The sequence below is a fragment of the Erigeron canadensis genome, chromosome 8 (assembly GCF_010389155.1).
Source record: "Erigeron canadensis isolate Cc75 chromosome 8, C_canadensis_v1, whole genome shotgun sequence".
Taxonomy (NCBI): Eukaryota; Viridiplantae; Streptophyta; class Magnoliopsida; order Asterales; family Asteraceae; genus Erigeron; species Erigeron canadensis.
The window spans coordinates 1,374,815-1,390,862 of NC_057768.1; the positions used below are offsets into that span (position 1 = coordinate 1,374,815).

General features: G+C 32.6%; 2 protein-coding genes and 1 long non-coding RNA gene across 3 annotated transcripts; 1 reads left to right on the forward strand and 2 right to left on the reverse strand.

Moving 5' to 3' along the window:
• Positions 1-6,413: 6,413 nt before the first annotated feature.
• LOC122580501 (E3 ubiquitin-protein ligase MPSR1-like) lies at positions 6,414-7,077 on the forward strand. The gene has a single exon (XM_043752778.1). The coding sequence runs from the start codon at positions 6,492-6,494 to the stop codon at positions 6,954-6,956; it is 465 nt and encodes a 154-aa protein (XP_043608713.1). The 5' UTR covers positions 6,414-6,491; the 3' UTR covers positions 6,957-7,077.
• Positions 7,078-7,611: 534 nt separating this feature from the next.
• LOC122609851 lies at positions 7,612-8,273 on the reverse strand. The gene is made up of 2 exons (XR_006325405.1): positions 8,001-8,273; positions 7,612-7,853 (listed from the first exon to the last, which is right to left on the reverse strand). It is a non-coding gene; the product is annotated as an uncharacterized LOC122609851 (long non-coding RNA).
• A 6,506-nt stretch (positions 8,274-14,779) lies between these two features.
• Positions 14,780-15,640, reverse strand: LOC122580562 (uncharacterized protein At5g19025-like). Its single transcript, XM_043752833.1, has one exon. The coding sequence runs from the start codon at positions 15,558-15,560 to the stop codon at positions 14,985-14,987; it is 576 nt and encodes a 191-aa protein (XP_043608768.1). The 5' UTR covers positions 15,561-15,640; the 3' UTR covers positions 14,780-14,984.
• Positions 15,641-16,048: the final 408 nt, after the last annotated feature.

Here is a 16,048-nt window from a genome sequence, read left to right on the forward strand (position 1 = left end):
TACTTGAATTGTTATCACTTTTATACTTTATATGTAATTTTATTGGATTATAGGTGTATAAGATGAAAATGGCGAAAATAGACCAAATGAAGATTATTTGTCAATGAGGAGCCAAGGATGAAATATCTATTACTTGAATCATGAACTTGAAGAATAAAAGTCCATCACTCGCTAGATGGAAGATCATACTACAAAAGGAAGCAGGTCAAATATTTTGGTTTGTTTTGGTGGGCTCGGCCTAGTTCAAAGAAAAGAAAAGATGAGCTTGATTTATTTTGACATTAAATTAAAGTTGGACTAATAGTTTACGTGAGTTTTGGACTTTTGATCAAGAGAATTTAACATAAATAAGTTAGACGAGGGAAAAAGAGGCTGACATCAAAACCGACTATGTTATTTTGTGGGCTCCAGGGAAAGCAGATAAAGAAACTCATATGTCTATATATTAATTCTCATGAAGCCACCGAATGGACAACAGATCATATCTAGCTATCGAATTTAGTTTAAGGAATTGATATTGAGATCGGCTAGGAAGGTTCGACAATTAATTCGTACGAGAAGAGTTTTTAGGGAATCGAAGTTCTTGGTCAGCTAGTGTGGGTTTTGTGCGAAGGAGCTGCGACAGAAATCAACTTCATCAGCCGCAATTATATTCTCGTTCGATTTTCTTAACTTTTTTTATTATTACTTTTAGTTTTTAATTGCAAGAACTATATTACTAGACAATTATTATGGATTTTATTTATACGATGATTGTTAGTTTTATTTTTCTTGCCATGAGTAGCTAAATCTTTAATCATCTACTAAGATGAAGTGACACATTGAATAATGGTTGCATAATATTTTGAATTTCAAGTTGATTTGATTTAACGTTGTGTCATAATCTTAGCTTATTAATTCTTTGTTATTTAACTCTTAATTGCGGATAGTTTTTGCATGATCTCAGTGGTGACTTAGGTTGTGTAAAAGTTATTTTGATTGCTTGGTTAAAAGCAATTGTTTCTATGACGGGTACGGTAGAAAGTAATTAATAGTTAATAAGGGTTAACGGGTTAATGGTTGGGTACAATCAATAGACACAATTGTTATCTAAATAACCAAAACAATTAGTTGGCTAGGAAAGTTATGAAAGGCGTATTGGGGTACCGGTCTTAGTAATGGAACTAGTTAATCAAGGGAATTGAATAAAGTAACGAACTTGACGGGTACGCGGTGAGTCTTTGTTTAGTTCTCGGTTATAAAATCAACATATTTGAATTGGTTCTTCAATTATATGCAACCTAAATAATGTGTATCATGGAGTCGAAGTGGATGATCTTCTCATCCTATTTGATTTAAAAACAATTTTCTTTTCGATAAATTTCTTAGGAATTTCTAACTCTTTCAATTAACTAACTTTTAATATAAAAACCAAGGTGACGGGAGTCCTTAAATCCAAAACTCTTTTTAAAACTGCATTAATCTCGGTTGCTCTAAATCAGTCCCTGTGTTCGATCCTGGACTTACTGATAGCTTTACTATACATGATAACGTACACTGCCTGTGTGTAGAAGTCTAACTATTAGTATTTTCTTTTTTATAAATTTAAGACTAGATTTTACACATCAGTGGGTAAATTCCTATGACCCATAATTGATTGTTTGTAAGAACTAGTAGGTGGGAAAATTCCTACTAGTCATGTTGTATGTAAGAGCTAGTAGGTGGGTAAATTCCTACTAGACAAAATATCCATGGCCATGTTGAAAATGAATATATGTTGTTTGATTTGTATGAAAAGGCTAGCTTGCAAGGCTTATATGGTGCTTGATGCACAAAGTTGAAATGACATGATTATGATTGTATGTGTATGCAATCACTAAGTGTAGCTTATATTTTAGTTTTTAACTCTCTTATAGGAGTTGGTAGTAGCAAGAGCAAGGAGGTTTTAGAGTGAAGTTCAAGTGAAGTCTTTTGCCATCTCAAAGGTTGACATCTTGGGTAATTTGGGTAGAACATCCCTTTGGTACCTTTTGGCTCTTGATACATGTTATTTTTGGTTAAACAGGTCTATTTTGGTATAAAACCTATGATAAGGTCAAGTTTTTAGCTATTTGGATTGTATATGGTATTGTAAGCATCTAGTAGGTCAATGACTCGGGTAAGCGACCCGTTTCGTTGTACATTGATTCTTTTGGTCGAACAATGGTTGTAATTATCATATATCATGTCAAATACTTGTTTGAAATCTGAAATGTAGTGTTATGAAGCTTAGAATTGTGTTTGGAAAGATTACATGTTGAGTCAAGTGTCAAATTGGCTCTTTTTGTTGTTCAGCCCAAATATGTGGCACGTACAGAAAATGTATGTGACACATTTTAGGTTCTCTTCGGATTTGGGTCATTTGTGTGGCACATACACTATGGATGTGGCACATGGAAAACTGAAAGTCAGGATATGTGGCACATGAAATTTGGCATGTGGCACATATTTGCTTATGTTTAGGTTTTAACTCAAAAATGTGGCACATGTATATAAGCATGTGGCACACCTGGGTAAAATAAATAAATAAATAAAAAATCTTATAACTTTTATATTATCATACACGGAGTTTGGTCATTACATTTTTGGTATCAGAGCCATGGTTCAATGGATTTAGGTTTCGATCTTTTAGTTAAGATACCTAGATTTGAACCATAGGAAATTTGACTTTGACCTTAGGTTTGGATGATTCATGTTTGAGAGTTGAAGTGTTTCGTAAGATTGGTTTAAAATGAAATAGTTTATGATAATAATAGAGCCGGCCTATTATCGATCATAAGCTATTACGTTTTAAGTTAAACTTACTAAATACGGAAATGATCGAACATGAAGGTTTGGGGGTATTAGAGACTAAATAGTGAATGAAATGTATTATTGATGAGCTTTTCGAATTGTGTAGTATGGCTTCATCTCAAGATGAAGATTGATCGAGTCACGACAAGAATAAGAGCGTGTTGATTGAAGGTTTAAGTAGTGACTTCATTAGTGAACAAATCGGGAAGGCTTTGGAGAATTTCTCTCTGTTTATAGTTAAGAAGTTGAATGAGACCCTTGAGGGCGCAATGAGTAATACTATCGCCCTCAAGATAAGAGAAGAAGTTGCCTCCGCGGTGCAAGAGGAATTCGATAAATGGTTCCCGAAAGAAAAAGTACCGGAAACACAAGATGGCGATGAACGACCAAAGCCGAAGAGTGAGAAGCCTTATGACCTTAAGAGCTTCACCTTTGCTAACCCACCCAAATACAATGGGGATCCCGACCCGATTGTGAGCACAAGGTGGGTAAACAAGATTGAGGGAGCCTTTCGCATCACAAAGACTCCACCAGAAGACAAGACCTTGTATGGGTCAAGCATGCTATGTGATAGGGCTAAGTTGTGGTGGGATGGTGAAATTGTCAAGAACGGTGAGGATGCAACGGTGGGAATGGAATGGGTTGATTTCAATGTAGCCTTCTTTAAAGAGTTTCGATCCGAAGCCGATGTGACTAGGCTTAGGAGCGAGTTTATGAATGACTCGCAAGGCACTTTGAATGACACTAACTTCTGTTAGTTCAAGGCCGTTAGAGAGGGTATAATCGTCCATTTAGATGAAAATATAGTCTCCTTCTTGTGCCTTCTTTCTCCTTCCGACCACAACCAAAATCACCAAAATCCGGCCAACCATTTTTCTTTTCAGGATGCATGACGATTTGTAGATACATCTAAAATTTAATCAATAACACTAACATAGATGATATAAATCGCAAAGTTTTTCAACCATCTATATCTTAATGATAACTCACCTGATGCAATAAGCCAAATCACGTGTTTACTTGTCATCATCACTTTTTTATCACTTGGATGCATTCGACTATGAAGGTGCAAAAATTCAACTACATAAGAAGGACCTTCGATGGTTTTAATGGAGACCAACTATATCACATAACAAACACTGTTTCAATTTAAACGAAGTATACATATAAAACGGGTAAAATTCCTTCACTTCCATCATTCAATTCAAACAGAATATACATATAAAACAAGTAAAATTCTTGGGAGTTGTTAATGCAGAGCTAAAATCCCGAAATATGGCTATTAAATTTTTTGGGGAAACATGATACCATAACATCATTGTTAGCGAGAGGCAAATTCTGACATGACAAAAAACAGACATAAAACAAACGGGGTAAACCATGATTGATTGACATTGCTAACCCGTTTAATAAATGGGTCAGGCTCGGCTTGACCTTCGCAACAATCCAACTTGTTTAAAAGTACAATGACAGATACAAAATAAGAAAAGCTATAAACACCCTTTCCTTCTCGAAAAAAGAAGCTTTTTCCGGTGGGTTTAAAAGTACAATGCAGAGCTAAAATCCCGAAATATGGCTATTAAATTTTTTGGGGAAACATGATACCATACCATCATTGTTAGCGAGAGGCAAATTCTGACATGACAAAAAACAGACATAAAACAAACGGGGTAAACCATGATTGATTGACATTGCTAACCCGTTTAATAAATGGGTCAGGCTCGGCTTGACCTTCGCAACAATCCAACTTGTTTAAAAGTACAATGACAGATACAAAATAAGAAAAGCTATAAACACCCTTTCCTTCTCGAAAAAAGAAGCTTTTTCCGGTGGGTTTTTCATCCGTGGCCGGCGGCGGAGGCGGCTGTTGAGTCTTTTTTCCTTGTGGCCGGATACTGCACCCAAAGAGGGAGAAGCTTTTTCAGATCCATGGATGCTTGGTCCGGCAAAATCGCGTTTTTCTGGTGAACCGGAAAAGAAGGAAAGGAAAAATAATAAAAAGAAGAAAGGAGAAAGAATAAAATGGAATGGGGAAGAACTAGATGAGGGATGTTTGTACATTTTCCGGTAATATGACATAGCAAGCGACTTCAGAGGCGATGAGTTTTCCGGCCGATAGTTTTTGAAAGTACATGAGTTAAGATCCTTTCTCATCTCACTGATATATAATAGATAGATATAAATACATATATATACTACATATATACACAACCATTAGTATATATATTTCAAAGTTGGAAAAAATGAAAGATGGATTTTGTTGGTTTTTAGATGAAGATGACATAAATATGGTATGGCTGCATTTTCTTTTTTCTTTTTTTTCCTATTATTATAAAAAGATAAAAATAAATTGAATTTGGATTTTTTTTTATCACAAATAGTCCCTAAGGTTGGTTAAAGGACAAAAATGCCCTCGCATGGTTCGCACGTGAAGTGTTTTAACGGCCAAATTTAACAGAAGTTAGTGTCAGGGACTTCTGGCAATGAAAACGAAAAAGTCAGGGACCATTAGCAACGAAAAAAAAACACATGGGCCAAAACGCTAAAGTGATAAACCACAAGGACCATTTGTGACATTTTCTCTCTATATAAACTTCAAACTTAAACATAACATGACTTTTCAACTTAAACATAATTGTCTAAAAATAATAAGATAGTTAATAAAAGCTTAAAAAAAAAGTTTGACTTTGGTTGACCGATCCGATCCAGCCGAGTCTTGACCGATCTAGCCGAGTCTTGATCAAGTTGACCCGAGTCTTACACCTTGGCCGATTTTCAAACCGAGTCTCACAAACTCGTATCGCCAGAGGGCCGATACACGAGCCGATTCTCAAGACTCGGTTGTATCGGTCGAGTTTTACAACCATGACTCTACATGCTTGTTAAGAGCAAAGTTATCTTTTCTTAGTTTGTTATATAATAAAAATAAATAAATTAAATAAATGGTTGGAATTTTATTTTTCAAAAGTAATTGATAGCTAATAAATAATTACATGACATATAAAAAGTTTTAATTTAAACTAGCACGTTACCCGCGCAATGCGGCGGTAGTCGTGACGGCGACGATGTGGTGGTAGATGCGACTATTTGTGGTAGATGAGACGTCGATTGATGTAGATTATTAATGGGGATATTTTAAAAAATAAAGGATTAATAGTATAACTTAATCATTAATGTTAAGGGGTAGTGTAACTAAAAATATTTTAGTGCTAAGTAAAAATATTATATATCTTAAGGGTTGTAGATGAAAATATTACATGGAAGGGCATTAGAGACATTTTCCCTCATGTAACTTTCAACATGGAGTTATTTTTTTTAATAAATAGTATAGATAAACGGTTGAGATTTTATTTTCCCAAAATAATTAATAAATAATATAACATGGCAACACACATAACATATATTTTTTTTTAAAAAAAGAGAAAAAGATAACCTTGGAAAAATAAAATTTCTATAAATACAAACATGAATATGTTTTTTCTTCTCCTACAAATTCACTTATATATACGAGAGTAACTTATAACGTAAGCAATGACAAAAAAGAACTCGAAAGATAAAACATAGCCGACTTATATTTAAATTCCAGAACATTCCAAGTTCCAACCATTCTTTATATATACTATACAATCCAATCGTCTTTCGTTTCGTTTATTGCAAAACCCCTCTAACTTATATCGATCATGTCATCAACACTAGCCATTATTCTATTAAATATGCCCAACAACATTATCACATCAATCTTTGAACAAGCAGCAGCTAAAGAAGGCCCTTTACCTGCTTCGAAGGCATCCATCGAGTCGTTACAAACCGTAAAAGTGAGCCAAGAAGAAGAATGTGCTATTTGCATGATGGAGTACGATGGAGAATCATTATTAGCCAAAGAGATGCCGTGCAAACATAAGTTTCATGCCGATTGTGTAAACAAGTGGTTAGGAATTCGCGGGTCGTGTCCCGTTTGTAGATTCGAGATGCCCGTTGATGAAGAAGAAGAAGAGAAGAGACAGGAAATTCAATTGCAATTGTTGTTTTTGGATATAACTTCGGGTGGGGTCAGCGGGTCGGGTTTGGAGAACGGGTTGGCAAGCGATCTAGATATGGATAGTCATCAAGAGATGAATCAAGATAATTATGGGATGGATGATTAATTGGTACATCTAGGAATTAATATTTCGGCGTAGTTTTTTAGGTTTGAGACTAGAATTAGTAATCATTAAAAAAACGATGATTTAGATCGATTAGGTTAAGTAATTGATTGTTATTTTTTTTTTTGCCCCTTTGTTTAACTGTTGATATATAGTTAGGTTCGATTGATCTTTTAAGCCAATTATTTATCGGTTCGAATAAGATTTTGTTATATTTGCATTGTGTTTATACAATTCTTGTATATGATTCAATTAATTAGACCGGTAATGTTTACTTGATGTCTTTATGTTGTTTGACGTTTTATTGTTATGTGAAAGAAATCAAAGAATTATACTACTGGATCGTATAATAATATTGCAATGTTGCGTGTTTAGACTGGAACAATTGAAATAAGCTACGACTATGCGCTAATTAATCCAGATTCTGATGATCTGTGATTTTATATAAGGTATATATAGTAAGTATATTAATCCAAATTCTGATGATCTGAGCTGGGCCATAGACTTACTAAGTGCATACTTGACCATTTAGATTACCATACGACTTGACATTCACTCTAAACGACTATCCTTATTGCTAGTCTTGAATAAAGAAAACGCAACGCTAAACGACGAATTGGTATCCAGTAATGCTCATCAGTTAGCCATAAGAGTATAATTACTTCAATATGTATTACCATATATAAAGAAGTATAGAAATTTTGTTACATATAACTTCATAGCCAATGAACACATACAAAATACCAAATGACATGATTTGAATAATCTTGAATTACCTAACTGGCACTTTAATTAATTGTTTAATTAAACTTACCCACAGGGATCCTTGACGATTTCACGAAATGCGCGCAATCACCATGAGTGGGACAAAATCCGCTTTCTGGTTGCCTTCCTAATTTTCTGTGTTATCACCATAATTGTTAAATGAACATCAAACCACTATATATAAACGAAAAAAGTTATTGGCTTAAGCAATATTTAATCAAACAACGACTCATGCGCATATAAAGAATTAAGGTAAAATACTACTAACGTAATGATTATTACATCTTAGAATCAAGCATTTTATATTCCTTTCAAGCCAACTGTTTGAATCCTTTTGCTTCAATTTCTGTAATAATCCTTCATCGACTTTACAACTATTATTATCGCTTTGTTCAGCAGCCCCATTTTATTATCACTTGAAAGAGTGGAGTAACATCGTGTTCTTTTAACTTAGTAATATTATCGCTTTGTTCAGCAGCCCCTTATTATTATCGCTTTGTTCTTTTAACTTAGTAGTAATTGAAAGCAATTTTATCACCAACACCTAAGGCGGGAATTATTATATAAATAAAAAAGAATAAAAAATATAGAAACATAAAAAAACCCCAAAAAATAAAACAGTAAAATTTGAAAAGCTCAAAATGAAATTGGGAAGATATGTTTCCAACGGCGGCAACGGAAGAAGGATAATTAATACTCGTAGGTGTTTGGTGGGCCAAGACTTGAGAATAAAATAATAGCTTTAAAATATTTCTCATTATCTTTGTTACCTAGCTTCACCATATTTATGATCTAAGACTTAGAGAAAAAGATAATTTGTGAAAAAAATGCTGTAGAAAGAAAGAAGAAAAGGAAAAAACAAAGGTAAAAAGAAAAAGTTGGAAAGTTATAGACAACAGGGTAAAAAAGTAATTTTATCAACATCTAACTAAGTCTGTTAATAACAAACCAAGTCAGTTATAAGCCAAATTAGCTGACACTAGCAGTCCAGATTTGGATTGTTATATATATATATATATTTATATATATAATGGTCATATTCATTCTCGCATTAAGTTGTACATATCGCTACTAATCTCATACCACCTCAATACCCAACAAAAAAAAACAGAAAAATTGAAAAGATTCTATCCTTCAATTGGCGTCGAGGTGTCGACGCACCCACTTCGTGCCAACGACCCTCGAACGGCGTCATCTTCTTAATGAAGACCCCGTGAAGACGAGGTTGGGCCTCCACGTATGCCAATCACACCACCATCATTAAATCACTCTTACCACCAAATTACCAGTTTTGCGTATATGATTGATTGATTGACTGAATTAAATGTGTTTGTTGACAAGCATTGAATTGAACTTTTATAGAAAGCATATTTGGAAGGGTGACAAACACTTTCAAAGATTTTAATGTTGTCAGTTTCCTTTTCGTCGTAAAGACTATAGTTATTTATTATCCATATGAATATATATATTTATATATCATATGTATAATTTATGTAACTTTTCAAAAAAATATATATATATATATAATTTCTGTACAAGGCAGTTGTACCGTATCATGATGTCAATCACACCCTTATCTTGTTTAGATATATTTAGGCGACACAATATATGCGAACATACTGAGCTACATAAATAACATATATAAATATATATGAAATTATACCCGAGCAGATAACTCTAGTAATACGTGATCATAACTCCAGCCATATACACCTCGAGCAAGACATGTAATTTAAGTTAAACAAGTCAACCCACTAAAGGGAACTAGGTCAGGCCCATGTAATGTTACCCCATGTTATAAAGGCCTTTAAATTAACATGTCTATTTAATCATACGGTGTATCTCTTGCCCAACATTACTCGAGTAATAAGCACTCGAGCAAGGCATTATCGCGTAAGATCCATAGCTCGAGCAACATAAATACGAGTAATATTTATCTAGTTCGAGTGACATGAGATTAAAAAGAGTCATAAAGAGTCAAAAATAAGTTATGCTAAAACAATGTCATGTAAGATTGACATCTTCATAATTTTTTTTTGACAATATTTATTTATTTTATTTATACATATCTAAAAATAAACAAATAAGAAAAGTTTAAATTATCTAGACCACTCGATACCGCCATAAATCGTCAACTTTTGCCACCATTGATATCAGTAATTGCCATTAGAACTGGTCACCGTCGTTTTGCACGAGTACTGCGCTAATAATGTTATTAAGTTTAACTAAATAAATATGATATTTGAGGTTTAAAATGGGGATATAAAATTAACTATCTACCAATAAACTAAAACAGGATTACAGTATTCTTTGATCTAACACCTGGCATATTATTTAAGCGACATATGTTCTTTTAGTCTAATTTATTCTAATTACCGTAAATAAAAATTAATATAATAAATATTAATATTAATATTAATATATATATTTATAAACCACTATGATATGTAATTATTTAATCCAAGTTACCACCAAATATGAATTTGTATAGAAATAGAATTGTTACAATATCTACTTAACTTATTTATATGCCTCCATGGCTCCATACAGGGTCGGCCTTTGAGGTATGCAGAAGGTGCTTGCGAGTTGGGCCTGGTATTTTTGAGGGCCCATAATTTTTAAAAAAATCCGTGTATATATTATTTCTCCAATATAGCAAATGCTTAAATAAGTATTTATGGGCCCATGGCTGCAATTGGTACAGGCTTTGTGAAAGCCTTTTTCAAACAAGTTTATGACAAATGACAACTTTTACTTTATTGGATTATGGTCGATGTCGTTGAACCGATCAAAAATATAAACTAAATACCTATAACTAGTATGGGTAAGTCGAGTATCGTATCCACAGGGAATCAAGGGAAAGTGTTAAACAATTTTACAAAGTTGATTAAACTAGACATAAACATAAAACCGATTGATTGATTGATTGATTTGATTAGACACAAAAAATTGATTATAAACTTAACACAATAATTCAATTAAATAAAGAGATCATTCTCATGCTTCAAATTATGTTTTCAAAAGTATAACCTAACTTATGTTCGTTGGAAATCACATAGACATGATTCGTTATAAGCTTGGATTGAATGAATGCTAAGAACTAATCAATTAGGTTGTGATGATTCACGATAATGAAAACCGGGGAATTGACACAACTAAATTATCTATTCAATAACAAGATTACATGTTCATAAGAGATTCTTCCAATAATAATTGATTAACAAGAATTTGAAATCAAAAGATAGATGGAATTCATTCAAAGTTATAAACTAATAATCATTCAAACAATCCAAACAACATTAGATGTTAAAAGACTAATGAGAAATTAAACATCTAATCCAACATGAACATAAGAAAAGTTGAATACATTTGTCTTACATAATTGTTCACATGAGAATGATCAAAAGAGAATTAGCTTAAAATCTTCATCATTGATATCATCATTGATTCTTCAATTAGAGCTTTAATCTCCATGGATTTGTGATTTGATGATGAAATTGGGATGTTGGGAATGTTAGGAACTACTCCAGGGATGAGAAAATATGAATGGTAACTTCCACAAGTCGTGTTTGAATTGGATATAAACTGAAAATAATTAAAACCCAAAAATTCGGATTTTCGCACAGCAACTGGCGTAACCTACTACCCTCCTAGGCGTAAGTTACGCCCCTTGTGACTTCAACTGGCGTAACCTACTACCCTCCTGGGCGTAAGTTACGGTAGTTGTAATTTCCAGATTTTCTTCCATTGGACTTCATTCGACTTGTTTGACTTCTTCTTGACCCATGTTTGATCCTTTTAGCTCCAAATTGTAACTTATGACCTGAAACACTTAATCAAACATAAACACGCCCTAATCTTCTATTAACAATCACAACAAATGCCATTTTTATCCATTATAATCATACATTTTAGGCATTTATCAAATTACTATCACTAGATAATTAATTAAACAACTAATAACCCTTTGTCAAAGAAAATTCAGTCGTGCTTTGGAGTCGAGATTCTTAAAACCCCATTTGTAGCCACGCAAACTCGGGTAAATTTCTATGTTAGTTTCGTCTTTCGATATAAATTCCATTACTTTACAGTTTTTATAATATGCAGCTTATTAGTTATTTGTTTATTAATTTAGGAGAATAGGTTATACACTTATATCATAAGATTTTATTGATTAATATTAAAATGATTAATATCTTCCTATGTTCTACTTATGATATTCAAACTTAAACTTGTTGAAATCATATTTAACATCTACAATGTCCCAATAAGAAAGACGGAATGAATTAGCAATGACTTCTATCGAGAGTGATGTACTAGAGGGCATGGATTATCAAGTGTTGATCGACAACTTTGCTTCAAAAAATGCGAAGAGAGCCACACGATTTATTTGAAATATATACTATATTCTATATCTTTTTTGTCATATTTTCTTTATCGTCATACTATTGTTATTTTTTGTTGAAGAAAACATTTATTGTTGCTATTATATGTTATTATTATCGACTCGCTATTTTAGAGGCTCATTTTTTATTCTTGAGCTTGGCCCTGAAAAATGTTATCATTTTCGGAGACGACACTGGCTCCATATCATTAAAAGTAAAGTAAAGTAACTCCCAATGCCGTCTTCCACGGGTTTTGGGTCCCAATACCGTCTTCCACGGTATATAGGGGAGGTTGATATGTAGACAGCCTTACCCCTACCAAATATAGAGAGGCTGCTTCCAGGTTCTACCATAGGTTGAAAAGGACCTCCAGTCTTGCTGGGCATGAGGATCAAACCCATAACCCCTGTTTCCAGAGACATGAGCTCCATATCATTGGTTTTCATAAGTAAATTACAATTGATATTTTTAGACGACATATCATATAATTGATCAAATTGCCACATTGAAAACATTATCAGGTGGTATACATTATTATTATTATTATTATTATTATTATTATTATTATTATTATTATTATTATTAATCCTATTACTAGATGGGTGCTGAAGACACATCTATGTCAATGGTGAGAGTACTTTGCAACACTATCACTTAATCTGAACGTGACCAGTTTAGAGTGAGTAGTGTACCAGGTTAGCTGGAATGTTACTTATTAAGGTGACAAGTCTGAATAAGTAAATACAATGCAATAATGTAAATGACAAGTAAGTAAATATGGTGAGATAATATGTATTTTTCAAGTGTATTTTATTTATTGATTGTTAAATAAAATACAAGGTTGTTGCGGAACCAAGATAATACAAAGATGTAAATAACCTAACAACCTATGAAATACAATTGATCTATACTTGAAAATTCTCCTAACAATCGAAACACTTAAAGTTGTGAAATGTTCCTTTTTACGATTGAGAGAATATTGCACAAGTTCACCAATATTGCAGAATGTATGTGTTTGCAAAATTTTTGAAATGTTTGGGCAAGGACCTCTATTTATAGTCGAAGTATGAGCATTGGGATCTCAACTTCGACGTACAACTATGGTTGACAACACACAAAAGTATTAGTAAATAATCCTTTGTGTGTGCTAAATAAAGTAAGACAAAAGGTTACTTTATTCAACCACTCTACATCTTTGCACTTTTATCCACAGACAAGATTATTATCCGGGTAAAAAGATGTAGTGTAAAAGGTCCTCCTCGTAATCAGTGTAAAGCTTTGTAAAGGCATTTACATTGAGAGATTCTCCAATTGATTGATCTGACAGAATGTCAACTGGCTTCGCTGCCATTGTCATTCTCTTTCTTCCACTTGTTGTCTTCGACTTCAATTGGAATGTCTTCAGGTATATGTCTTCAGATCTCAACTGTAGGAAGTCATCAGTTGCATAAACTGTACATTGCAACTGGACTTCATATATTTCAGACAATTCTTCATGCTCTCCGGATGTAACTGGAGAGATCCAGTTTTCAGCAAAACTGGACCTAACATTATTATTATTATTATTATTATTATTATTATTATTATTTATTATTTTTTATTATTATTATTATATTATTATTATATTATTATTATTATTATTATATTATTATTAGCTATCAATATACTAGAACAGGATTAAGATTTTCTTGAGACGATACGTAGAGGATACGTAGCGTAATACTTGATCGACATGTGTCATTTTATTTTATTTATTTTTTAATATACTAAAAAAATTTATATTAAACCATTCGGCAAGATACCGAAGATCATAATAGGATTACATCAAATGAGAAGGAATAGTTTGCCATGAAGGCCACGATAGAGAAAACATATAAATTTAAGTATACTAACTTATTTAAAAAATGAAAAATGCTAAACAAAGCCCTTAGGACTTCACTTAACGTGCATAAAACTATTGTACATTTTCATATTAAAAGTCCACCCCTGAATTTTATGGTAAGTGTATAACTAATTAATGTACCTTAACGAAAGCCCTTAGGGCTTCGTTTAGCAAAACCCTTAAAAAATTAGCAAAATGAAAAAAGTTAATAAAACTAAAACATAACCGATATATGTAATTAAGAGTGTATCTTTAAAAAAAAAAAAAAGAAGAAGAAGAAAGTTAGCACCTGTTAACATACTAAATGTGAATTGTTATACGAGACTACAAAAACCCTGTATACTAAAAATCCGGATATATATGTATTTATAAATGGATAAATTAACAATATCAAATACTAATTCAAATTAATGGTAAGGCTATATCTAATAGGTCGTAAAATTTTTCATCATAAATTAAAATTTTGTTTGTTTTATTCTATTTAGGTTTATTATTTTAATTAATTAACGACAGTTTTAACCAGAAGAAAAGATACTACAATTTTGTTTTAGTTTATTATTAGATATAAGATTAGAGAATGGAGTAGTTGATGCAACCTTATAATAGTTACATTTATTTAAACGCATTAGGAAAAAAAGCTAAAACTAAAAATTGTTGTATCTATCAAACTTTTAATACTTTCTTATATATGTAGTGTAACTTTTATTTAATATTGGACACACAAAACTTCACAAGCATAACATTTAAAGCAATTTATTGAACAATAATATTACCAAAACATATAAACCTCTACAGATCACCAAGTTTATAAAATCAAATCAGAAGAACATCTGTGAAATACAAACTGTATGTCTATGAAACTATTAAATTCTTAAAAAGATGCATGTGTATACCAAAATTGTTAAATAGAAAGGAAAGATGAATTAATAAATATCAACTCTCACCTTATTCCTAAACCTCAAACTTGTATCTAACCAAATGCTAATCATCACATATATTTTACCTCTTCATCTTTCTGTTATTCTTCTTAGGACCAGAAGCCTCAAGTCGAACAACCGGACACCCACACTTAGCCCGAAAAACAAGAACCACTCGACCGTTAGGAGGTGCCATCTTCTTTAATTCATCTTCTAATTCCCTATGGTAATCTTTTGGAAATTCAAACAACCCTTTCTTCAATTCCTTATCTAAAGAATCTGAATTCTTGATACATTCTTCTTCTGTTTCAACCTTGATATCGAATTCGATCTCTTTTTTCAGCCCACGACAACCCGGTTTCCCGCATTTATAATTACTTCTACATAATATTATTGCCAACACAACTAATAATGTACCCAAAATGGTGGTTGCTAAACACTCATAAATTATTGGATCACTTAAAACTTCTTGATGAACTATAGACATGATTGTTTTAATAATTCCAAGTGTTTCGGATAATAAAATCGTTACATAGGGGTACAATAAAAATCCACAAGAACCGATAACCGCGATTAGTATGATCAAATCTATCAAAGCTGATGGAGATTGTTCACAATCTAATATAGGTGTTTTCTTGGATACTTTAGTCATGTTCATTTGATGATGGTCTTGACTACTACTTGAAGTATGAATATTATAGACCCATTTGAATTAACAAGTAACACAATCAAGATTGAATTTTGATCAAGACCCAATAAAGAATTTAAAAAAACAAACTGACCCGGGTAGAAAAATAGAATGAATATTTATAAAAAGAAAAAAGAGAAGGCAACAAATTTCACCTGAAGATTGTAACTTGAATTATGATGAAAATATTTTTGGAATTGAAAAGGGTATTGAAGGATTACGGGGATATAGATATATATTATTATGGTCTACATATGACTATATGTGTTGATTAATGAGATGGGGAAGGATGAAAGTCTCACACGTTAAGTAAGAGTGTAAAAGACTTAAAGCCAATTAAAAACGATAATTGGCTAAAGGCAGCTTAATAAGGTACGTTGGAGGTCAAGACGTGTGTAGGATTGCGTGTGGGCTGTGGTATATGGGCCTACTTCTATTTCTAGCTCATTCTTCTATTA

Coding starts and splice junctions, on each gene's coding strand:
- LOC122580501 (XM_043752778.1), top strand. CDS start 6,492: ATGTCATCAACACTAGCCATTATTCTATTAAATATGCCCAACAACATT.
- LOC122580562 (XM_043752833.1), bottom strand. CDS start 15,560: ATGAACATGACTAAAGTATCCAAGAAAACACCTATATTAGATTGTGAA.